The sequence below is a fragment of the Rhincodon typus genome, chromosome 40 (assembly GCF_021869965.1).
Source record: "Rhincodon typus isolate 14 chromosome 40, sRhiTyp1.1, whole genome shotgun sequence".
NCBI lineage: Eukaryota > Metazoa > Chordata > Chondrichthyes > Orectolobiformes > Rhincodontidae > Rhincodon > Rhincodon typus.
The window spans coordinates 6,887,698-6,913,592 of NC_063371.1; the positions used below are offsets into that span (position 1 = coordinate 6,887,698).

The window sequence follows — 25,895 nt, forward strand, 5'->3', positions numbered from 1 at the left end:
TTCAGCCCGGCACGTTCCCACGCCCACTCATCGCTGATTGGTCCCCTTCTCGCCATAACCCCTTTGTTGATTGGACGACCCCCCCCCCCTCCGCCTCAACACGCGAGTTGAACTCCGCTCCGCCTGCTGTTCCTGCCCGGAACGAGGTAAAGATTCAAGGTTTTTACTTTCAGTGTCGGCCCTTCAAAGGGATTTCTGTAGAAGACAAACCGGTCTGTCTGAAAAAAAAAATGCCCAAGGCCTTCAAAAAGCACTTCTCGAGAGCGAGGAACAGAAATTTGCAATTTGTGGAAAAGAGACGACTTCTCAGTTGCGGAGGAGTGGTGTTGACCGAAATAGCATGTTGGAGAGCGAGAAGTGCTTCGAGTGTAGATTAATGTTGACAAATGTGAGGGTACCGACTTTTTCGAGGTGGATCCAGCGTTAGCTTCGAGTGATTAATTTGACATGTCGAACTAAGTCAGGTGGTCTAAAACCATAGCAGTTGCTGGAATCCCAAGCTAAGTTTCCTTCCCTATATTCTCTCCCACTGCCATTTGGAGCAATGTTAATCTGAACCCGTCGTTATCTGAACTGGAACACAGGGTTTCCTGACCTTAGATTCCAACTTTGCTCATTCCTGCTTCATAAGCATTTAGAAACTGCGACCCGTCGAAAATAACGTTGTCGAAATACTGATCGAAAATTATTTTAGTAATGCTTGAGATCTGAAATGGAAACAACAAGATGCTGGAGAAAGAAAACCTATCGCATCAAGGAGCATCAATGTAGAGACACTGTTAACGTTCCGTGTCTGTGATCTCTGGTCAGAACTGGAAAAAGTTAGAATTGCATTAGGTTTTAAGCAAAGGATGGGTGGTACATGGATAGAGGGAAAGCTGTTATAGAGCAGAAAACGGGAGAGATTAAATGATAAAATTCCGTTCTTCAAGAACAAATTGAATCTTTAAGTAAAACAACAAAACATGTATCAAAAGCCAGTGGGCTAAAAGAAAAATAAGAAAGCAGAGGAAAGTAATGAAATACAGCAGAGTTTACAGTCTGGAATGGTTGAACTCAGTTTTGTGTTTCTAAGGCTACTGAGTGCGGAAACAAGAGGTACTGTGTTTGAAGATTTCATTGAGCCTCACAGGAGTAGTCAGCCAAGGTCAAAGATGTCAGTGTTAGAGCATGATGGCAATTGAATTCACATGAAGCTTGGAGTTACTGTTGAAAACTGAACAGGGGTGTTCTGCAGTCACCCAATCTAAACTGTAGAAGAGACCAGAGATAGTAGGAACTGCCGATACTGGAGAATCTGAGACAACAAGGTGTAGAGCTGGATGAACACAGCAGGCCAAGCAGCATCAGAGGAGCAAGAAAGCTGACGTTTCAGATCTGGACCCTTCTTCAGAAATGGCCCTTCATCAGCTTTCCTGCTCCTCTGCTGCTTGGCCTGCTGTGTTCATCCAGCTCTACACCTTGTTGTCTCTACAAAAGAGACCACACTGACCAGCAAATAGTGCAATAGATTGCAAGAAGTTCAAATAAATTGCACCTTCACCTTGGGGAGAGGCGAAGGCCTAGTGGTATTATTGCTATACTGTTAATCGAGAGACCCAGATAAGGTTTTGCGGACCTGGATTCAAATCCAGCCATGGCAGATGGTGGAATTTGAATTCATTAAAATAACTGGTATTAAGAATCTAATTATGACCGTGAATCCATTGCCGATTGACAGAAAAACCTATACAATTAACTAAGATCCTTTAGGAAAGGAAACTGGCATCCTTACCTGGTCTGGGCTACAAGTGACTCCAGACCAACAGCAGCTCTGGGCAGTGAGGGATGGACAATAAATGCTGCCTAGCCAGCAACACCCTCATCCTGTTAATGAATAAAGCAAAAAGAAGGAAGAAGTATTTGTGACCTTGGTTGCTGAGGGGAGGGGAAATAAAAGGGCAAGTGTTACATCTCCTGCATGTATGTAAAACTGCCAAAGAAAAAGAACACAAAAATAAAACAAATAGATATGCATACTGGCGATCTGAAACAAAAACAGAAACTGATGGTGAAACTCACCACATCTGGCAGCATCTGTGGGAAGAAAGCAGAGTAAATGTTTTGAGTCCCATTACTTCTGCTTTTCTTCCCCTCACAGATGCTGCCAGATCTGTTAAATTTCTCCATAATTTGTTTTTGCTTCAGGTAAACGAACAGCATGTTGGTGCTGACAGCGTGTGAACCAGAGTATCACAGGGGAAACAGTCCCTCTGAATTCTGGAAAGGAAGGGGAAGGTGTGTTTGATGGTCTTCTCAGCCAGCAGTTTAAAAGGATCTCTCCTGCAATACACTGTTTTATTCTTGTGATCTCTGACACATTGTCTCTTTCTTACATTTGCATGCACCCACAGGATAGACAACACTTGCCCTGTACCTCCACTCTCATGTGCAGGCCCAACATATCTTCCAGGTACAGATTTACACACAGTTCTTTCGATGTCATGTCCAGTAATCACAATATGATCTCTTCAACATTGGGAAGATTAAACATTGACTGGAAGACCAGATTGTACAGCACCTCTGATCAACTCCTAATTGTGAACATTCGCTTCCAGTGGCCTATCATTCTAATTCTCCACTTCACTCTGATGCTGACATCTCCAGTGAGGCTGAACAAAAGCCTCATAAACAGCAATCTATCTTTCAGTCAGGCACTTGACAGCCTTATGGATCAACAGTTGAACAGTTTCAAGCTATAAACATTGTTCCCCAGTTTGTTTCCTTTCTTCAATGTATTTTGTCCTTTTGCCATTAGCCAGATGCATACCACCTCTCAGCACATCTTAGTTTCTTTTCTTGCTGCATCTCTATTCTCTTTGCCTGTTGAGGGCTAACTTTTCTCTTAATTGTCTTCTGTTTTCTATCAAAACAATCACCCCTTTTTACCTTGTCCTGACCACGCTTTGTTCAAAAACCTATTATACATCTCTTTAACTTTTCCCAGTTCAGACAAAAGGTCACAGATCTGAAATGTCAATTCTATCTCTCTCTTTAAAATTATGCTATCTCACTGGAAGAGTTCCTTTATTTTTATTGCTCAAATTCTTGCCTTTTCAAATTGTTATCCCTTCTGTTGAGTTATATTGAAATGTACGATGTTCCACACAGTTAACACTAAATACTCTGAATTTTCATTCACTAAAGCACAGAAGTTCATACATCCAAATACACCTGTGCCAATGACAGTTACTCAACTGGATGTGAACACTTGAATTTTATTCCTCATCTATTTCTCCACATTCTGCTTAGTCACACTCATGCAATCCCTTTTAGTGATGCAGCAGTCTCTGATTCAGTGAACACTTTGCAGCAATCATTTACTGACTGACAATTATTTCTGTGAAAAAACTTCTAAGTCACCAACTTTGTTCATAATGGCAAGGTCAGAATTGTAATCCACTTAAAAATGTCCTTATTTGGTTAACTCCAAGGGCTCATTATGTAAGCATCATTCCATTTTGAGAATCTTAATTATCAACTGAGAATCTTCACATATTCACCCAACTTAAAATCTATTTGCCTCTGCCTGCCTCCATTTCCCTTTTAAAAAAAACAGGCTACTTCTCACTTCTTCTCCTGTTACATTTATTTCTGGTGCCTGTTCTTTCAGTCACCATAGTTTTGTCTTTGGTATGGTTCTCCTGCTTTGAAAAGACAGCTGAAGATCTTTCATTCCAATCTTCTGTGCTCCCTAAAATTTTGTTTCTTGCATTCAGCTTATTTTTATCTGCAAAATGTTGCAAAGCATATTTCTGGCATGATGAGTGTTTTCAAATGCCATTTTTTTTTGCTTGCAATCTCTGAATTGTCACTAACTAGGTGTGGCAATGAATTAGAGACACCAAGGTGCAGGGCTGGATGAACACAGCAGGCCAAGCAGCATCATAGGAGCAGAGAGGCTGACGTTTCGGGCCTAGACCCTTCGCAAGTTTTAAAATGTTAAGCAGGGTGGGTTGTGCTTAAAATAAAGTTACATACATTGTTTGGCACCTTGTTACATACTTTCTATTGTTAAGTGCTGAATCTAAAACACTGAAACAGGTCTTTCAGGCCAACTACTGGTTTTCAGATTCCAGCCAAGCCTTTTCAAAGCCAAAATCTTAGAGCCCTGTCAACATAACTTTCTGTTCCTTTTAACCCCACTGTCACCAAACTTCCATGAGATGCATCAATAATATTTACCATCTTCCAAATCACTTGGTAACAATTTCTACATTCTAACTGATGTCTCTGTGAAGATCAGTTAGAATCTCATAGTTGTGGCTCATGATTTTGGATTCCCAGTGCAAACAAAACAAATTGAACCCAGTGATAATTTTGAAGGTGTCTATAAAGATGCAATATTGTAATAAAACTTCAATTTTGGGAATTCATTCCGTGACCCTCTATCATGCTTAACTTCGTGTTCTCACACTTCAACTATTCATAGCACGAATGATATAGATTATACTTGACAAAAATGTCAAGGATAAACAACCTAACCTGTTTAGTGGATGAAACAAAGGATATGATTTTATGTGTATCTGACAGCTCTTCAGCTAGAAATGGTCAATGTTTTAAAGACTTTGTAATTTTTTCCTTTTCCAACATTTATCCAATTCATTTAAAGCGATGTGATATTCTCTGGTTCATTCACCACTCCGGAACACGAACTACTGACAAGCAATTCTTCATTTGAAGATATTTTTCTTACTTTCTTTAAAATTTCAGTGCTCACCAAGCTCTAAATGTTCAATATTTCTGTGTAAATCAAATTTGGGTATCTTGATACTCTCCTTAAAAATCCCCACATCCTGGAATCAAAGATTCCTAGCAAAACTGCAGTCTGTGGGAACCATGGGGAAAACTATGCACTGATTGCAGTCATAGCTGACAAAAGGAAGACGATTGTAGTTTTTGCAGGTCAGTATCTCAGCTTGAAGACATTGCTGCAAAACTAGGCCATGTAGCCCATCAAGTCTGCTCTGCCATTCAGTAAGATCATGATTTTCTAATCCTCATTTCCACTTTCCTGCATTTATCATGGGACTCAACTGCCTTGCAGATTAAAAAAATGTGAAGCAACGGGTAAACAAGAGGTTAATTATCTGGGGAGGGGAGGTGTTGAGCTTTTTGGGGTGTAAGTCAAATCAATCCAGAAGGGAAGATGTAGCTTCAGAACGTCGGTTTGAGGACAAGAAACTAGGTTCATTCTACACTCAATGACTTTAACATTACTATTTCAGATAGTTATTAATTTTTTGGTGAAGTAAGATTCAAAATACCCGGGTTTTCAGATTTACAGAAAAAAGTGTTAAAACATGGCTGGATCCTAATGAGATCAAAACTGTCCAAACTGGAATCTGGATTCAGTTGTAACACCGGAGAAAGTTATAGGTTATGAGCACTAAACCAATGAAGGAACTTTCAAATTGAAAATAAGCATTTTCAGTTTTAGAGATGGACAAGTTTTGGGAGTAATGAACTAATATTAGTCTGTGAGACGGTGATGATTTGAGTGGCATTTTGTCACCAATTAGCTACAAACAGCAAAGATACAGGTTAGAGATAGGAGGAACTGCAGATGCTGGAGAATCCGAGACAACAAGGTGCAGGGCTGGATGAACACAGCAGGCCAAGCAGCATCATAGGAGCAGAGAGGCTGACGTTTCGGGCCTAGACCCTTCATCAGAAAAGGGGGAGGGGAAGGGGGTTTTGAAATAAATAGGGAGAGAGTGGGAGGCGGATAGAAGAGGGATAGAGGAGAGGATAGGTGGAGAGGAAACAAACAGGTCGAAGAGGCGGGGATGGAGCCAGTAAAGGTGAGTGTAGGTAGGGAGTTAGGAAGGGGATAGGTCAGTCCAGGGAGGACGGACAGGTCAAGGGGGCGGGATGAGGTTGGTCGGTAGGAGATGGAGGTGCGGCTTGAGGTGGGAGGAGGGGATAGGTGGGAGGAAGAACAGGTTAGGGAGGCAGGGACGAGCTGGACTGGTTTTGGGATGCGGTAGGGGGAGGGGAGATTTTGAAACTTGTGAAATCCACATTGATACCATTGGGCTGCAGGGTTCCCAAGCGGAATATGAGTTGCTGTTCCTGCAACCTTCGGGTGGCATCGTTGTGGCACTGCAGGAGGCCCAGGATGGACATGTCGTCTGAGGAATGGGAGGGGGAGTTGAAATGGTTCGCGACTGGGAGGTGCAGTTGTTTGTTGCGAACCGAGCGTAGGTGTTCTGCAAAGCGGTCCCCGAGTCTCCGCTTGGTTTCCCCAATGTAGAGGAAGCCACACCGGGTACAGCGGATGCAGTATACCACATTGGCAGATGTGCAGGTGAACATCTGCTTGATGTGGAAAGTCTTCTTGGGGCCTGGGATGGGGGTGAGGGAGGAGGTATGGGGGCAGGTGTAGCACTTCCTGCGGTTGCAGGGAAAAGTGCCGGGTGTGGTGGAGCTGGAGGGGAGTGTGGAGCGGACAAGGGAGTCGCGGAGAGAGTTGTCCCTCCGGAAAGCAGATAAAGGTGGGGAGGGAAAGATGTCTTTGGTGGTGGGGTCGGATTGCAGATGGCGGAAGTGTCGGAGGATGATGCGTTGGATCCGGAGGTTGGTGGGGTGGTACGTGAGGACGAGGGGGATTCTTTTTTGGTTTTTATTGCGTGGACGGGGTGTGAGGGATGAGGTGCGGGAGATGTGGGAGACACGGTTGAGGGCGTTCTCGACCACCGAGGAGGGGAAGTTACGGTCCTTGAAAAACGAGGACAACTGAGATGTACGGGAGTGGAATGCCTCATCCTGGGAGCAGATGCGGCGGAGGCGAAGGAATTGGGAATAGGGGATAGCATTTTTGCAGGAAGGTGGGTGGGAGGAGGAGTATTCTAGGTAGCTGTGGGAGTCGGTGGGCTTGAAATGAATATCGGTTTCTAGGTGGTTGCCCGATATGGAGACAGAGAGGTCCAGGAAGGGGAGAGAGGTGTTAGAGATGGTCCAGGTAAACTTAAGGTTGGGGTGGAAGGTGTTAGTGAAGTGTATGAACTGTTCGAGCTCCTCGTGGGAGCACGAGGCGGCGCCGATACAGTCATCAATGTAACGGAGGAAGAGGTGGGGTTTAGGGCCGGTGTAGGTACGGAAGAGGGATTGTTCCACGTAACCTACAAAGAGGCAGGCGTAGCTTAAGTTGACAAAACAAGCTGACAACTTCCTTCTGTGCTGTAACTGTTCTGCATTTCTAAGTTTTCAGATTGTGGAGGTTCAGAATTCAGGAAAGAGTATTTTTTAAAAAATTGTTCAAGTGATTTGAGCATTGCTGCTTAGGCCTGCATCACTGTCCATGCTTAAAATTAGCATAGTCGATTCTCTAAGTTGTAAAGATATGAATAAGGATTTGAACAGCAGATGATCAGTAGTTAGACTGAAAGAAGGGGATGCTAAAGGTGGAGCTCTATTGTCTTTGTGGTATTCAATATCTGGTGTTGAAAGTTTAACTTTGGGTGAAATGAAAAGCCAAGATGACGAGTTTGATTCTGTGAAAATCGCTATCGGATTGCTATTTTAACTTACTTTCATTTGATGAAAATAAACTCGAATGGATAAAACATCCTTCATTTGAAAACTATATTATACCATTGGTATGATATCCTTCCCATTGTGGTATATTAGAAATTACTTGTACATCTCCAACTTACGATGTCTTGGAAATGATTGAAGAGTTTCAATAAAGTGCTACTTTTCTGTAAAGAAGATCTGATGAAGTTGATTAAATCACTATATTCAGTTTTATAATGCAGGCTCTTGTTCAAGCAACTCCATTTGTCCATCTGGTGCGACTCAGACCTGGCAGTATTTGCTCACAGGGCAGTTACTGTTTCCAAGTGAGGCCCTTATCTGGATCTAAGAGTTTGAGGATGAGGCTCATCCAGTTCCTGACTACTGGTAATCAGAGTGGAGTCAGATTGGGAGTTGAGAAGGATGGATGGAGCGTAATTGATTTGAACTCATTTGACAGTTCCCTACCCAGAACCATGAAAGAGTTTCTGGAAATAGGAGAGACTGCTCTGGAAACTGCAAGAAGGTATTTAATTGTTTTGTTCATTGATGTTGGTACGGTTTGTGATCTTCCACATCTCAGATGACGTATATCTTGCTAATAATCCACAGGTGCGGATTGAAATCAGAGTCACTATCTCCAAGACAAATTACCAATTCAGGCTGATGAACCCTACCAACTCAGAGCTGTGTAGTTCAAAGCCACCAAAAGTGCCCACAGCTCTGCCCACACAAATAAACAGCACATCTGAAACCTGGTTTTGACGAAGTCGGGCTTTGATTAAGTGAGGCTATTTGAGATATTTACCTTGTTGTGTTTTGTGAAGAGCATGCAAGTTCTTCCGAACCCTTTCAAGTTGAGAGTCTCAGTGTACTATCACTATACTAATGTTGTGGTCATGGATCATTCTACATGTCTAAATATTGGTACTGTCTGAACAGATGCTCAAACTGATTATTGAGAATCTGCTGTTTGTCAATATGAAGAACTTAAAAGTAACCCTCCAGTATTTTTGTATTTGCAGAGCTGTGGATTGTGGAAAGCATGCCGTATGTCACTCAGAAATAACACTTCTATCACCAATAACAAACCCAGACAAAGTGGTGTGTATTGGAATGAACTATATGGATCACTGCCTGGAGCAGAATATAGCAGTCCCAAAGGAACCAGTTATATTTAGCAAGTTTGGTAGTTCCATAATTGGGCCTTACAGTGACATCATTCACCCAGAAGAGAGCAATGTAAGTGTGTTTTTCTTTTACAATTGGCAGTGAGAGGTGTACAAGAGAAAAAGTTTCACAGAGTAAATGTAGGAAGGGGTTGAAGTGTCACCATCAACAGTTTCAGCTGAGTGGAAGGTGTTGCTTTAAATTTGGTCAACTTGCATTTAACCATGCAGAGTAAATATTTCTCATCTTAAGTATATACACCTGACAAAGATTGCTTTTCATTTAGAAGACACTTGACTGAATTTCAGCTGATCCACCTGATACATGAAGCAGTCTTTTTCATTGATTTGTTGATCAAACTGCATTTGTGCATTTTCAGCAAATTCTCTATGTATACTGCGTATCGACTGAAAATAACATGGAATTTTCAGATCCTCTTCATCTGAATGCAAATGACCATAAATATTAGTTATATCGCAGTGGCATTTTGCCTGTTACAGTATCAATCAACAGTTGTTCTCATTTGTGTCTTGTTCCTTGCAGGAAGTGGATTGGGAGGTGGAACTGGCGTTTGTTATTGGAAAGAAAGGGAAGCATATCAAGGTTTGACTTTGTGCTTATTGATTTCCAAAGTGGGAAACTGGCCAGAAGACCTTAGCATACTGCTTGTGTTATGGACCAGACTAGACCAGACCCCCTCAAAATATTTCAAGATGGCAGCCGAGACCCTAACTTTTCCTTATTTTAAATGTAGATGTGAAGTGCATGTTCCAGACGTGATGCGACTGGTCAAACTACTCGACGCTAAGCAACACCATTTTTTATTTAAACACCATGGTTAAAATACAAACAAAAGAAAGAGGAATTTAGAATAATTTAACTATTGGAAAACTTAACCAAATAATAGATACAGTACCTATTACTAATTAACTGTTCCAATATTGTAACATCCCATAAACACACCCTTTGGCAAATAGGTAAATTCAGACAGATTCTTAAATGCAATTCTCCAATTTGGGAGGAAACAAAATTGAGAGATTTCAGAGAATGTAACAGCTATGAATCATTTACTGAAGCTGCCAACCCTTTTGGGACCCCAAACAGCTTCTGACTGGTACAACTGAAAAATAAAAACAAAAAGCCTAGTCGATGAGAGCTGGCCACTCTCCTTCCTTTGTTACAACTGTTTTTGAAACAAAACTTAAAGGCCTCCTAAATTGTTGACTTAGGCTATCTCCAGGAGCCAGTTCAGTACCTCTTCCTTTACAACCTCTCTTCGATAAATCTAGGACAAAATCACGTTTTTCAAGTGTCCGCATCGTCACACTTGTCATAGATAATTTGTAACTAAAGTCGATCACAAATTCTCACTTTCTCTAAAACTACATTTATTTCAGGCGAAGCAACTGGGATTTGCCAAAATTTACCATTGAATCTAATGCTATGGTCTGCAAACCAATATATGACTGCGTATGATAAAGATTGATAACTAGATTGGTTAGATATACAGTCCACAGAAGAAGCAGTATTTCCTAACTGAAAATGCAGCGACTTCAGACTTGCCTTCCATATTTTTTACTGGGAAAAATAAAAACTTGCAACTGTGTGCTTGTTTGTACTAAGGGACTAGTTTCCCAAAGTCCAATTAATTGTACTATTGCTCAGTAGGCAAAAGGTGACAACCACTTTGCACAGAGCATGATCTCTGAAACAGTAACACAGGTGCATGAACAATTAATCTGTTTTTGGATGAGAAAGGAATGTGAACCAGGACATTGGGAGCTTCTGCGTGCTGTTGTACAGCACAATGATATCTTGCATGTCCCTCAATCATTTGTTCAGATGCTCAGAGCAACATCACATTTGAAGACAATCAGAACTTCTTTAACATTAAATTGGAATTCATGTCAGTCAAGATTGCATTCATTAGAACTCAGATCATTGAGCTTTTGGCTGTGAAGAAGTAACACTATCAGGGTTGCTGACAGAGGCCAAGAACTCAGGGTGAATGAGGCAGTAAGCCAAGGTGAATGGTGGGTTATGCACATGGCCAAATGAATAGGAGACAGTGGAACTTTCTGAATAGTGTAGTGTGTTAGGACAATTTCTGGTTACCAACAGAATCATTTTTATCTTGAACCACTGAAGTCAACAAAGTTCAGAGCAGGATACCAACAAGGGTAGAAGCCAGGAGAGAATATTAGCTGAATCACAGTTGCAATTCAGTGCACAGCCAATATTTTATGAAGATGAAGAGTGGTTTAGCAACTTTGACTACTGTTGATCATCAATTTTTACAATAAAATTCCTGGTCAGCACCTAGAACAGACGGCAATGTACACCTGTCATGTAGAATTCATCTGTTCTCATTTGGAGGTCCAACAGCATAGTATTTGATCTCAGCTTGGTATCTTCATTCATAACTAAAATCCTGAAGCCTTTTGGACTTGACCACGAGCTCAGTGGCTTTTTCCACTCCAAATATGGTCGTACTGTTTCTCATGGTGAACACGTGTCAGACAGGGAATACCAGAGGAACACTTTGGAGTGTTCTTGAATACTTTGGAGAAACAGCTGTTTCATTATTCTTTTTTGAAACATGAATAGCGTTGTCAAGTCCAGCATTAGTTGCCCATCCTGAATTCCCGTTGATTGGATGGTGATAAGCTGCCGTCTTGAATCACAGTAATCCATCTGGTGGAGGTACACTGACAGTGTTGTTAGGAAGGGAAACGTCACAGTAAATCAGTTTGAGAAATTCCTGTCATAAAATGTAGGGACCTTATTTTAAATCACTCAAGAGATGTGGGCATCACGGGTAGGGATGGCCTTTGGTGTCCATCCCTAGTTGCCCTTGGACAGTGGCTTCCTCGCCCATTTCAGAGAGCATTAAGAGATAATCATTTGGTGTGGCTCTGGAGTCATATACAGGCCATACCTATAAGCTCAGTAGTTCCTTTCCGTAAAGGATATGAGTGAACCTTAATGAATGAAGCCAATGACGACATGAAAGTAGGCCACAATGGAAACAGGAATCCCAATGCCTTGACATTTATTACCATTGTGAGACTCTGGCGGAAATCTTCTGATAGAAAGACAGTGGCAAAGCAGTGGAGAGTGGAGTTGTGAGTCAGGACATGTGCAAGTCCCAACACAGCTGACTCTCCTGGAAACAACCTGTAAGATAAAACTTCAGATGGGCAATTTCTCAGCACCAATTTCTCATCAATAAAAATCCCCAATTCTCTGAGCTCAAATTCCTTGGGTAACTATTAAACTGACTCAACATCCAGAATGGTCACCTACAACTCCTTCTATCCAAATGCAACCACCCCCTCCCAACAACATGAATCCATTTCCCTCCTAAGTCACAAGCAGACCCATCCTGACTACTCGTGAACTCCTACCTCTACATTTCATCTTAAGCATTCACCACTTACTTCTCTGCCTGCCCAAAAACCCATGATCCAAGAGATTGCCATGGGCACTCGCATGGGCCGCAGCTACGCATGCCTGTTTGTAGGTTATGTCCCTCTTTAGTATGTACATCGGTACTGTTACCTAACTCTTCCGCTGTTACATCAATGACCGCATCAGTGCTGCATCCTGCACCTAGGCTGAACTGGAGCAGCTCATCGACTTCGCGAACTACTTTCACCCCACCTTCAAATTCACTTAGTCGATCTCAGACACCTCACTTCCCCTTCATGAGCCCTCAGTTTCCATATCTGGCAATTGTTTATGGACTGACATTTACTATAAACCCTCACACTCCCATAGCTACCTCAACTACACCTCCTCCCACCCTGTATTCTACAAAAACTCCATCCCATTTTCCCAATTCTTCTGTCTCTGTCACATCTGCTCTGACAAGGAGACATTCCATTCCCAAGCATCCCACATGTCCGTCTTTTTCAAACAACGCTCTTTTCCCCCCACTGTCATCCAAACAGCCCTCCACTGCGCCTCCTCCATGCCTTGCTCCACAGCTCTTAACCACCACCCTCTAAAAACATAATAAAGATAGCGTCCCCCTTGTCCTCACTTTCCACCCCACCAGCCTCTGCAACCAGTGTATCATCCTCAAACACTTGCGCGAACTCCAATTCATCCCCACCACCTGGAACATCTTCCACTCCCCACCCCTCTCTGCCTTCCACGAGGACCATTCCCTTTGCCACTCCTTAGATTGCACCACACTCCCCAACAACCACTCCAACCCACCGGGTACCTTCCCTCGTAATCATGAAAGATGCCTACACACCACCTCCTTCACCTCCATTCAGGGCCCTAAACAGTACTCCCAAGTGAGACAGATTTTTACCTGCATCTACTCCAACCTAGTCTATTGCATCCTTGCTCCTGATGTGGTCTTCTCGACGTCAGTGAGACAAAACGTAGACTAGGTAACCATTTTGCTGAGCATCTTCGCCTGGCCCGTAACGGCCAACCTAACTTCTTGGTTATCGCCCATCTCAACTCCCTGCCCCACTCCCCCTCCAACATGTTCCTTCTTGGCCTCCTCCAGCATCACAGCGAGTTGCAATGCAGATTTGAAGAACAACACCTTACCTTCCGCCTGGGGACGCTACAGCCCGGAGGACTCAACATTGAGTTCTCCAATTTCAAATAATCTTGCCACCCATCCCCTGGCTCCCCTTCCAGCCCCACCTCCTCCCTTCCATTCTACCTTCTGAACCTCCCTTCCAGCCACCAACCGGATTCATCCATCCTGTCGACCAACCAGATCTTACCTACAACCAGTGTCCACCTGTCACCACCATTCCGCCTTCCCCCCCAACTCCTTTTCTGCAGCTCCCTCTACTCCGATATCCAGTCCTGAAAAAGGATAATACCTGAAACACTGACTGCTCCTCTCCTGCAGATGCTGCCTGACTTGCTGTGTTCTTCCAGCCTCCTAATTGTCTAACGCCTCTCGTACCCGCCACCCTAAATCCTTCACACAACTGCTAACTACCCCCGCATTCACTCAACACGCTTAACATTTCTCAGTGTCTGTGAAAATGCCTTGACAACCCTTACATCCTGAAATATGGTCGGAATTGTCATGAAAAGATTGTGTGGTTTCAAGGCTGATGCACTGCTGTTGCATAGACTAGATAGTTTCAGCTTAGAAGGTATCTGGCCTACAAGTTCCTCCTTCAAAAGTAAGCATGCATTTTTCATTCAGTCATTCCTGATCCTGATCCTGATCCAATAACAAAAAGGGATTTCAGATTCTGAGTGGAAGTTCTGGTCCTTTATTGTACAGTCCAAGAAGACCAGTTGGTTGCAGCATATTCGGAGAATAAACACTGTAATCTGAACAGACAGCTGACAATAAATATGTTGTGTCCTCTTTACAGAAGGAGGAAGCAATGGGCTATGTTGCTGGATTCACAGTCGCACATGATGTCAGTGCACGTGACTGGCAGATGAAACGCAATGGCAAGCAGTGGCTCCTGGGTAAAACATTTGACACATTCTGTCCATTGGGACCAGCCATAGTCACCAAAGATGCTCTCTCAGGTACTCACAAGAGCACTCTATCTGGGACCAGATAGCTTGACCAAGTAATTAAAATGGAAAAGTTAGCTGACACATCACATCTGTGCTTGCTGACCGACAGTGGTACTCAGTCTCAAAACATCTTGGGTTTTAAATTCCCATCTTTGTTTTCAAACCTGTCCATGTCTCATTTTACATACCTCTGTAACATCTTGCATGATTTTCTGTCTTTCCACTTTCATCTCTGGAAAAATTTGCTAAAAACTGACTTTCAGACCAAATTTTGAGACTTACCTGAATATTTCCATGTGTGTCTCAGTATCAAATTTTGTCTTATAATGCTCCTGTGAAGTACTGGAGAAGACTAACTATGTTTTTGGCGGTTTCTTCATGCAAAATGTGTTAGTCTGCTGCATAAAAATTAAGGCAAAGTAACAATGCAATATTTCTGAAATTTTACTGTCATTATCAGTGAATTTATCCCATGCAGCATTGTGTGGCCTTATTCTCATTTTAATTTACCTTTCATTTTGTTAAATTATGAGCTTCACCAATAGTTTCCACACTCTTATTGTCCCTCATCTTTGTTTTACTCATGGTTCTATTCACTTCTTTCATAAGCTCTTGGTGTACTCATTTGATGTCACTGATGGGAGGCAGTGGTATTGTGGTAATGCCACTGGACTAACAATGGACCAGCAAGCCATCCAGCATTACCAAATCACTGTGAAAACTGGACAAAATACTGAAACCGGATGAACCATCGGGCAGCATCCTAGCCACTGCAAACACCATGAGTGAACACAGTCCTGTCAACCCTGCAAAGTCCTTACCAACAGCTGGGGGCTCGTGCCAAAACTGGAAGAGCTATCCCACAGATCAGTCAATCACTAGCCCTGACATAGACACGTACATTGAATCATACCTTACAGACCGTGTTCCAGACATGACCAGCACCATCTCCAGGTATGTTTTGCCCCACCGGCAGTGATACCCCATCAGGAAGGAGCTGCCGTGGGAGTCAGCAACATCAACTCCAGACTGCATGAAATCTGATGGTGCAGGTCAAACACGGGAAATGAAATCTCCTGCCAATTACCACCAAATACACAACCTCAGCTGATTCACCAGTACTGCTCCCTGGAGCAAACACTGGGGGTGGTGAAATCCAGAATGTAGTCAGGGTGAGGGACTTCAATGTTCATCACCAAGAGTGGCTCACTTAAGGATATTGCTGCGGGACTGGGTCTACATTGAGTAGTGAGAGAATCGACAAGATGGAAAAACATACTTGATCATACCTTCATTAATCTGCCTGCCACAGCTGCATCTGTCCATGACAGTATTGCCAAGAGCGACCACCTCATAGTTCTGTGGAGACAAAGTCCCAACTTCACAACAAGTATATCATTCATCATGTTGTGTGATAATACCACTGTGATAAATGGGATAGACTTCACTCAGATCCAGCAAATCCAAACTGCTGTCCATGAGGCCATCAGCAACAGCAGAATTCTATTCAACCAAAATCTGCAGCCTCATGGCCCAGCATGTCCCCCACTCTACCACTGCCATCAAGCCAGGAGATCCAGCCGAGTTCAATCAAGAGTGCAGGAGGGGATGAGAAGTAGTTAAAAATGAATTGCCAACTGGGTGAAATGACAACACAGTATTATTTGCATGCCAAACTACAGAGCAAATGTATCATATATAAGCTCTGTAATCCTGCCATATCCAGAGTGAATGGTGGTGGACAATTAAACAGTCAACAGGATGTGAAGACTCCACAAATATCTCCATCAAGATGGGGGAGCTCAGAACTTAAGTGAAAAAGGTAAGGTTCATCCATCTGCATCCATCATCAGCAAGCAGTGCCAAATCCATGATCCATTTCAGCCTCCTCCAGGGTCCTGAGCATCACAGGTGTGAATCTCAATTAATTCAATCAATGCAATTCACTCCACTTAACATCAAGAAATGGGTGAAAGCATAAGTGACTGCAAAGAATATGGGCTCTGACAACATTCCAACAGTAGTATTGAAAAATTCAATGATTGTTATTGATCCAACAATGTGGAAAATGACCTAGATATGTCCCATGCTCATAAAGCAGGACAAATGCAATGCTGCCAATTTCTGCCTTATCAAATGGTTTCTTTTTAAACAGTCCCTAATATGGCACTGTAGCAAAATACAAATTAAGGGCTGATGGAAATGTTCTAAATCACAATAACATGGTCCAATAATGCAATCCAGCTAGTGTGGTGCTCATCCGTCTCAAAAGGCCTCTATCGTTGCCGGTGAACATTATCTGTTCCCTCTCTGGAGACACTCGAGCGCGGATATTACTGCGAGAAAGGGGCAGACAGTAAGGCACAGTGATCCCTTCTCTGGCCCACTGTCTGGACCTGTTAATTGCACCTTTGGCCAGGCCCAGGAGCAGACCTGTGAGAAGGCCATCCTTGTCCACCGTCCGTGCATGGGGTATCTACAGATCAGGAACGTGGGGCTGAATCACAACCAAACTCTTGATCATCTGCAAAGTGATGGAAGGGATCATCAACAGTGCTATCAAGTGGCATTTGCAAAGGAATAACCTGCTCACTGGTACTCACTTTAGGTTCCACCTGGGTCCTCTGCTCCTAACATCATTAAAGCCTTGGTCCAAACCAAGTCTGGTCTGTGAATTAAGCTGAACCAATATTCTTAGTCTGTGACAAGTAGTTCCTTGAATTGTCCTCTCCAGCATTTCCTCATTATTAGATAGCTGGTAGACAAAAATGATCCTTTATTCCCAGCTTCTTTTTACATTTAAGCCATACTCTTTATGTTACAGACCCCCACAACCTCGGGATTCGCTGCCGGGTAAACGAAGAAATTATGCAGGACAGCAACACCAATCAGCTAATATTTAAAACTGAGGAACTTGTCGCTTGGGTGTCACAGTGAGTGTAATTTTATGATGGCCCAATTTACTATTATAAATTGAATTGGAATTTGAGATATTTTTGGCCTTGAATGTCACAGGATTGAAACAAATTAAATTTCTACTGCAAACAATTGACAGCACTTTTCAAGATGGAACAGATCTGCATCCAAAAGAAAATTTAGCTAAGAGAGCAAAGTTACATTTGGTCAGGAAACAAAGATGGCTTTTGAAGTGGAGTGGGAGGGGACTATGGTGAGGCAATTCTGGGAGCATGTCATGCTCCTTGAGATAGAGAATTCCAAGGAGTGAAAGAAAAAAATGCTGTTTGTATCCTCAGGGAGGTGGAAGTGGTTCACGGCTGTGGGATCGCTGGCATTGCTTTCACCAGATCCTTTTCCACACTTCCTCTTGCAAAGAATTGTGTGTCTTCATTGAGGAGGTTCCTCCAAGTTGAGAATGTAACATCCATCAAAACCACTAACTTCAGACACAGCAGATAAGCAGTCAACTATGAGAGGGGAGCAGTCAATGCAGGATTGAGGGTGTTGTACTTAAATGTGTGCAGTATACTAAATAAGGTACGTGAGCTTTTTGTGCAGACTGAAATTGGCGGGTATCACGTTGTGGACATCAGACACGTAGCTGCAAGGCGATCAAGGCTAGGAAGTAAATATCCAAGAATACACACCCAATCGAAAGGACAGGCAAATGGGCAAAGGGGGCATGGTTGCCTTGTTAACAAGAAGGGAAATTAAATTGATAGTGAGAAGTGATCTACAGTCAAAAGGTGTAGGGGCGGAACGGTGGGTCAGTGGTTAGCACTGCTGCCTCACAGCGCTAGGGACCTGGGTTTGATTCCACCCTCGGGTTACTGTCTGTGTGGAGTTTGCACATTCTCCCCGTGTCTGCGTGGGTTTCCTCCGGATGCTCCGGTTTCCTTCCACAGTCCAAAAAGATGTGCAGGCTAGGTGGATTGGCCATGCTAAATTGCCCGTAGTGTTCAGGGATGTGTCGGTTCTGTGGGTTATAGGGGATGGGTCTGGGTGGTCGGTTTGGACTTGTTGGGCTGAAGGGCCTATTTCCACACTGGAGGGATTCTATTCTAGATTCTAGAATCTGTGTGGGTAAAGTTAAGGAACCACAAAGCTGAAAAGACTCTGTTGGAATTAATTTACAGGTTACCTGGCAGTCGTCAGGATGTGGGCAAGAAAATAAATCACTCGATCGAAATTGCATGTATGAAAGGCACTATGACAATAATCAGTTGGGGACTTCAATCTGCAGGTGGACTGGGAAAATCAGATTGGCAGCATATCTCAAGACTAAGAATTTGTGGATTGTCATCGTGATGATTTATTGTGGTTGAGCCTTCTTGGTACAGGCAATTCTGGATTTGGTGACGTGTAATGAGGCAGACTTGATGAGGGATCTGAAGATTGAGGGACCCCAAGGGCTCAGTGACCAGAATACGATTGAATTCACCCTACATTTTTAGAAGGAGAAACTGGAATCAGCTATAACGGTATTATAATTGAGTAAAGGTAACTGCAAAGAGATGAGAGAGGACCTAGCCAGAGTTGATTGGAAGGGGAGCCGAGCAGGAAACATGGTAGAGCAGCTATGGCAGGAGTTTCTGGGAGTAATTTGTGAGGTACAACAGAAATTCATGCCAAAGAAGAAGAAACATTCTTATTGGGAATACGAAGCAACCAGGGCTGACAAGAGATGTCACTGACAGCATTAAAAGGAAAAGTAAAAACATGCGATGTGGTGAAAATCACTGGGAATCCAGAAGATTGGGAAGCCTTTAAAAAGCAGAAGACAATAAAAAAAAAGCAACAAGTATGTAGAAGATAAAAGATGAGGGTATGCTAGGTAGTAATATTAAGAGTATTTTTCGATACATAAAAGTTAAGAGAGGGGCAAGAGTGGACAATTGATTGCTGGAAAATGAGGCTGGAGAATTAGTAATAGGGAACAAAGAAATGGCAGAGGAACCAAAGAGGTACTTTGCATCAGTCTTCATGGTGGAAGACACGAGTAGCATACCAGAACTCCAAGAGAGTCGGGGGCAGAGTTGAGTACAGTGGCCATCACTAAGGAGAAGCTGCTGAGGAAGCTGAAACATTTGAGGGTGGTTGAATCATCGAGACCAGGCAGACTACACCACAGAGTTGAAGGTTCTTGCGAAGATTTGTAGCTTGGGTTGTTGATGAGGTTGTTGGCTTGCTCGCCGAGCTGGCTGGTTGGCGTACAGATGTTTCATCACCACGCTTAGTAAAATTATCAGTGTGGCCTCCGATGAAATGATGTTGTTCTCCTCAGCTTGGAATTTATATGATCCGGTCTGCTAAGTTGGGTTGTATCATTTCTGGTTCTTTTTTCCATGGGCTTGTATATGGGGTCTACCATGTTTGTCGATTGCATTATGGGTTTAAAACCAGGCCTCTAGGAATTCCTGTGCGTGTCTGCGCTTGGCTTGAGCTCGGATGGTCATGTTGTCCCAGTTAAATTGATGGCCTTCATCGTCCGGGTGCACTGAGATGAGGGAACGTTCATCATGTCGATTTGCTGCAAGCTGGTGTTCGTGTATCCTGACGGCTAGTTTCCTTTCGGTCTTGCCAATGTAATGTTTGTTGCAGTCATCACAAGGTATTTTGTAAACGTTGGTCCTGCATGTCATGTTATATGGGGTCTTTGGTCCTTGTGAGTGTTTGCTGTAGTGTGGCTGTGGTTTTGTGTGCTACCATGATTCCGAGTAGTCGCAGAAGTCTCATTGTCAGTTCTGATATGTTCTTGATATAGGATAGTGTGGCCAGTGTCTTGGGGCATACTGTGTCCTCTTGGTGTTGTTAATCTAGTAGGCACCTAGGGATGAAGTTGTTGGGATATCCATTGTTAGCAAATACCTTGGATAGCTGCTCTTCCTCCTTCTTGCACAGCTCTGGCGTGTTGCAGTGTGTTGTGGCTCATTTGAAAAGTGTCCTAAAAGCTTTGTTTGTGGACGTTGGGGTGATTGCTGTGGAAATTGAGGATTTGGTCAGTGTGTGTTTGGAATTTCCCCTTGGTCATTCATTCTCCCTGACGTCCAGGAACGGAAGTTGATTGTCGTCTTCCTCTTCTCTTGTAAATTTGATTCTAGTGAAACCGTTGTTGATGAGATTTTGTGTTTCTTCTAACTTGGTGCATTAAATGATGACAAACATGTCATCGATGGATCGCATCCACAGTTTTGGCTATATGAGGGGGGAGGATAGTGCGTTCCAGTCTTTGCATGACTGCTTCTGCAATTAGTCCTGAGATGGGCATCCCCGCAGGTGTGCTATTGATTAGTTTGCATATTTGGCCGTTAAAGATGAAGTGTGTGTTGTGGCATAGGTCCAGGAGTCGGAGTATGTTGTCCTTGCTGATAGAGCTGTTTGGAGTCGGCGTTCCTGCTGTATCCAGTAATGTGGCAAGTGTTTCTTTGGCTAGTGGTATGTTAATGGACATGAATAGTGCTGTGACGTCAAAGGATACCATAATCTTGTCATTGTTGATTTTAATGTTCTTGACCTTGTTAAGGAATTCCTGGATTGAGTGGAAGGAGTGGGGTGATCTGTTGACCAGGTGTTTCAGTCTCTGTTGTAGGTCCTTGGCCAGTTTGTGTGTAGGTGTGCCTGGTAGGGGGACAATGGGTCTGAGGGGGTTATCTGGTTTGTGTACTTTGGGTAGTCTGTAGAAGCGTGGGGTGTTTGAGTCTTCAGGTTTCATTTTCATGTAGTCTATCTTGGTTATTTGTCCTCCATATTTTAGTCAGTTCAGTGTTTTTCATCCTGTTTGCTAATTGTGGTGTTGGATCTATCACCACCTGTTGGTAAGTATGTGCATCTGTAACCAGTGCCTGCACTTTCTCAACGTAGTCTGGTTTGTTCATAATGACGGTCATGCACCCCTTGTCCGCTGGTAGGACTATGATGTTCCTGCCTTTCTTGGGTCCTTTGAGTGCTTTCCTCTCTACTGTGTTGAGGGATCCCATTCATTCCCCTGGTGCAATGTAGGGATTATAGTTTGTCGGATGGCTTGTTGTGTTTTGTTATTGTTGAAGTCTGTTGAAGTCTGTTCTGTTCACGTCTCTGTGGTTATAGCTCAGTCCATGTGTAAGGACAGCTTACTTGGTTTCTCTAAGTGGTTATGGTAGCGCACAAACCCACAGCCAAATTATGACAAAGACTCCCAAGGACCAAAGACCCCATACCCATGACATGCAGGACCAACGTAGTTTACAAAATACCTTGCAATGACTGCGACAAACATTACAATTACGTTACCAGAAGGAAACTAGCCATTATGATATACAAAGACCAGCTTGCAGCAAAATGACACAACGATCTGTCCCTCATTTCAGTGCACCCGGACAATAAAGGCCATCACTTTAACTGGGACAATGTGACCAACAAGCCAACCACACACACGTACGGGAATTCCTGGAGGCCTGGTTTTCAACACGTAATGCAATCAACAAACATGTGGAATTAGACCCCATATCCAAATCCATGCAAAAAAGAACCAGAAATGACACAACCCAACTTAACAGACCAGATCCAAGCAGAGGAGAACAACATCACTTCATTGGAGGCCACACTGATGATGTTACCTAGCATGGTGATGAAACGTCTGTACGATAACCAGCCAGCTGGGCAAGCAAGCCAACAACCTCAGACACTGTGGAGTTCTGAAGGAGATAGCTAAAAAGACTGTGCAGGCATTACTGGTGATCTTTCTGGAATCAATGCAGTCAGGGAGGGCATTTTTTGACAATCTTAGGTTGTGGTTAGTAAAATAGCATTCTTCTAAGAAAATCCGAACCACTAGTAAAGCAGCAAGGCTGTGCAAAAATCCCAGCAAATTGTAATTTGTGATTTATGCCAAACCATAATTTCTTGGAATAAAAACAGAAAATGCTTCAGAGAAAAAAGCTCACCAGGTTAGGCAGCCTCTTTTCAGAGAGATGAAAATATTTCATGAATTAATTCTGTGACTTTCATCATTTTCTGAGATGACAAGATAAAAAGGCTGCCAATGCAGATATCCTTTTAAAATGACTATGTGCATGATTTCTTAAAAAAAAACTCTATTTTAGGCTATGTGAAAGGAAAATAATGTTTCAGTCATATTATGTCCAAAAATTCAACAAAATCTTAGAAAGCACTTAAAGGAAGATCAGTAAATTAGCATTTAGTCCAATCTAAGAAAAAAAGAGAAACTTTTTATACATCACTTCTAACATTTTGTTCATCCTTCAAGGTGAAGATGACCATGTTCATCGTCTGAGGTGTTTTGGTGACTGCTAGGGCCAATCTATGGAAGATTATGTAGGACAGGATACTGCAGCCAATTGAGTTTTGAACAGATTGCTGACTCAGAACCTTTGGTATCTGTGTGATTTCAAATGTCACACCATTTTCTATTTGTTTGCACCAGCTGCAAGATCCTAGGGGAAATTCTCCTCAGAATCAGGTTCAAATTTAAACCTAAGTGAAGTCTGCAGAGTGGCCTTGTTGCACTACTACCTTTGATTACCATGAGAGTTCACACTCAACTTAAACCCTCCAAAGAATCTTGTTAACAGAGTAAAACATTCAAAGAAACCCCAAAGGAACAGTGACAGTCAAAATATAAGACAGACACTTTGGTGTGTGGCCAAGTTAGCATCTTCAGGGAGGGGCGTTAGAGACATTGTCAGCTGGAGAGGTTTTGGGAAGGAATTCCCAAGCTGAAAAGTCATTTGGATTGTAATGCTTTTTTGTGATGAGAACACCACTTACACGGTTTCTACTTGTCATCAACTGATTTCTTAGGTTTGTGACCCTGAATCCAGGAGATGTCTTCCTCACTGGAACACCATCTGGAGTTGGAGTATTCAGAAAACCACCTGTGTTCCTCAAAGTAAGCCATATTGATTTTGGCTACTGATTTCTCCAAATTATTCGGTGTGCATGAAATTCTGAAATATTTCTGAAAGGTAGATGGAAGCACAAAATTTAATACAAATTCAAGCATCACTCCATTTCAACACCAATAAAAAGTTTATTTTTTTTATTCAATGCTAACTGGATAATGTTCCATGACCACAAAGATATTCTGCTGTCTCATCCAAATAACCACGAATCATGTATCAGCTTTGAAGGCAAACACTGGTCGTCTATTTCATAAAAGGAAACGGCAGAGTACCAGTCATCTCATGAATATATGAACACTTTCCACAAAGTGTCTCTGGATCCTAAACAGCATAATAGAGTGTGATTTTAGTTCACTTGGATGTTTATTCAGGAAACATGGATTTATGGGCAGAACAAGTGTGTAAAACAGCAGTATCCAATCTCGAATGCCTGCGGGAAAACAAAATGTTTGGGATTAATTTTCTCAAATTTGTTGAATGCATCATTTACTAATTGTTTCCTGAAGGGGTCACACTTTTGGGACAGAAAGAGTAAATTTTTGTATTCGACAGTTGTGCAGCTTTCGTATGCTGCCTCAGATGGAGGAGGAGGCAGGGTCATTAAATAACTTTTCGGTCCAGGTTGATTCTTGTCAGGCAAGGGAATTAAAAGTTAGTGGGGACTGATGCAAACATAGAATGTAGAACACAAACAGATCAGCCATAATCTTATCAAATGGTGGAGCAGACTTGAAGGGGTGACTGCCCCATTTCTGCTCCTAATTCGTAGGTATGCCTTGTAGTGAATGTAACGAGGTCAGCCAGATAGATTTCGTAGAATCTGAGTTCCCTGACTGGGGCTGCTAATCTGGTCCAATTAAGGAGCCCTGGCTGACAGATATAAACAGGAGTATCAGACATCCTGTTCACCCTGACAGCTGGCTCTGAGGAAGCTGGATCAGAGTCAAGGACTTGCCACATGTAAGTAAAGGGTGAATTAGGGATATTGGCCCCTGTGGAGTTATTTTACATATGAATAAATACAAAGCTTGCAAATATTGACTGAAATATCAGAATAGTGACTCATCCATTTTATTCAAAATTATTTGGATTGGACAGCATAATGACAAATAAGCAAACATGTCATTTTTACAAACGCTATTCATATTCAAAATCAGTGTGCTTAATTTTGTAATATTCACAGGCTCTGTAAAGTGTCCGCAACCCCATTGGAAAAAATGTGCTGTTCATTTTTTTGAATTTCTTGCAGCGTGGAGACACTGTGGAATGTGAAATTGATGAAATAGGAACCTTGAGGAACACTGTCATTTAGATTTACAGAGTGCTTTCAGACAAGGTATCAAATTTATTTTTAATGGAAAATGTTTCAATAATATCCAAAAGTAGTGAAGGGAAATAAATGCCAGAGATGACCTGATTTGATAAGTAGTGACTAAGAACCTCCGACCAATTGATGGGTGAGAAAGAGTTCACACATAGACGGAGAGAGAAAAATGACAATGAGGGAAATGTCCTTTAGGGGCTGAATGGCCTTCTCTCATTTCACGTCCCCTTAGATTTTTTTTACTTGGAATTACTGCACATTCAGCCATGCTGACACACGGGGTTAATTCTTAAAAGAAGTTGTTCTGGAAAATACCAGCAAAATGTCCGGAAACTGGACAAAAAAAAAAAATCGCCAAGTACAGTAGTCTGAGTACTGCAAATGTAATCAATATTGCAGGGCAGGTTGATGCCACAGACTGCTAGTTAAACTGTGATGCTCAGCAGCATGATATACAAATTTCATTTCAATTTAAGAAGTTGACAAATGGAATTTAATTTACCAAGATCTTGGCTGTCCCATTAAGTTCAGCAATGATCTGCGTTTCAGAATGACAAAAGTATACTGTGTGCCAGTGGAGCAAAATGATAAAACAATGGTAACCATGACTGAAATCATGAATTTAAATAATTCATTCTTGAATATTTTTAAATGCAACATTTTAAATATCATGAGCTGGGAGTTTTACTGAATGGGACAACTGCATCAATGATTAAAATAAAAACTTCTGCTCAGTGACAAGCTCCTCAAAGCAAACAACCAGAAAGAAAGTTGCAAGAAAAATCGAAACAAATTTAAACTGGAGGAACATATTTATTTTGCAGGTTGATTTACCTGAACATGGTCAAAGTAGATTTACAGTGCTTGAGGTAGAACTCCTGAATGAAGAAGCAGACTTCACTTGTATTCTGATGATTGAACGTGCACTTTAAATGGAAATAAAAAGAATTAAGTCCTGGGATTTCAAGATTCATGGGATATGGTTAAAAAAAAAGCAACCTTATTGACACAAAGCAGTTGTGCTGTGCTGCAATGTATATGGAGCTTCCATAAATATACGCATGAGATCCTCACTTAAAGTTGTCTGGTTTATGTAATAACTCCATGAAGGCGGGTCTCTCGTCACTAAGTCACCTGTTATTTACACATACATATCACATGACACTGACCCAGCTCCCTCAGAACCAGTTTATGTTGTGTTGCTTCCACAGTGAAAAGTTATTAGGGACTGTAATCTTGGTAAGCATTGCAAGATTCATTTCAATATTGTTTACATGAACAAATTGGCAGCATGTTGGTCCTCTCTGTCCCACCTTCTGATTCAAAGTCACTTCGTCTGCCTAGGCTGCTGACATCTTTGCCACTTGCTGCTGGCCAGTCGAGTGTCCATGCCTGCTCTGGAACTGATCCTCTTGGCTGGCTGCAAGGCTTGACCCAAAATCCAAAAGAAACCAGTGAAAATCACA

The 25,895-nt window shown here is 42.4% G+C and overlaps 1 protein-coding gene across 3 annotated transcripts; it reads left to right on the forward strand.

The window, feature by feature from the left end:
• Positions 1-71: 71 nt before the first annotated feature.
• Positions 72-25,508, forward strand: fahd2a (fumarylacetoacetate hydrolase domain containing 2A). Of its 3 annotated transcripts, none has more exons than XM_048618773.1 (9): positions 72-146; positions 7,800-8,083; positions 8,583-8,799; positions 9,271-9,330; positions 14,094-14,256; positions 17,072-17,180; positions 23,005-23,092; positions 24,355-24,441; positions 25,254-25,508. In XM_048618773.1, the coding sequence occupies exons 2-8, from the start codon at positions 7,917-7,919 to the stop codon at positions 24,415-24,417; spliced, it is 867 nt and encodes a 288-aa protein (XP_048474730.1). In that variant the 5' UTR covers positions 72-146; positions 7,800-7,916; the 3' UTR covers positions 24,418-24,441; positions 25,254-25,508. The 3 variants fall into 3 exon arrangements, with proteins under 3 accessions (XP_048474730.1, XP_048474728.1, XP_048474729.1); XM_048618771.1 differs by having other exon boundaries at positions 90-146; positions 7,787-8,083; XM_048618772.1 differs by having other exon boundaries at positions 90-146; positions 7,787-8,083; positions 14,094-14,193.
• Positions 25,509-25,895: the final 387 nt, after the last annotated feature.

Bases quoted from the DNA above. Each gene is read 5' to 3' on its own strand.
- fahd2a (XM_048618771.1), top strand. From the start codon at position 7,794: ATGCAGGCTCTTGTTCAAGCAACTCCATTTGTCCATCTGGTGCGACTC. The intron at 8,084-8,582 runs GTATTTAATTGT...TTGTATTTGCAG, and splicing joins GCTCTGGAAACTGCAAGAAG to AGCTGTGGATTGTGGAAAGC. The intron at 17,181-23,004 runs GTGAGTGTAATT...CTGATTTCTTAG, and splicing joins CTTGTCGCTTGGGTGTCACA to GTTTGTGACCCTGAATCCAG.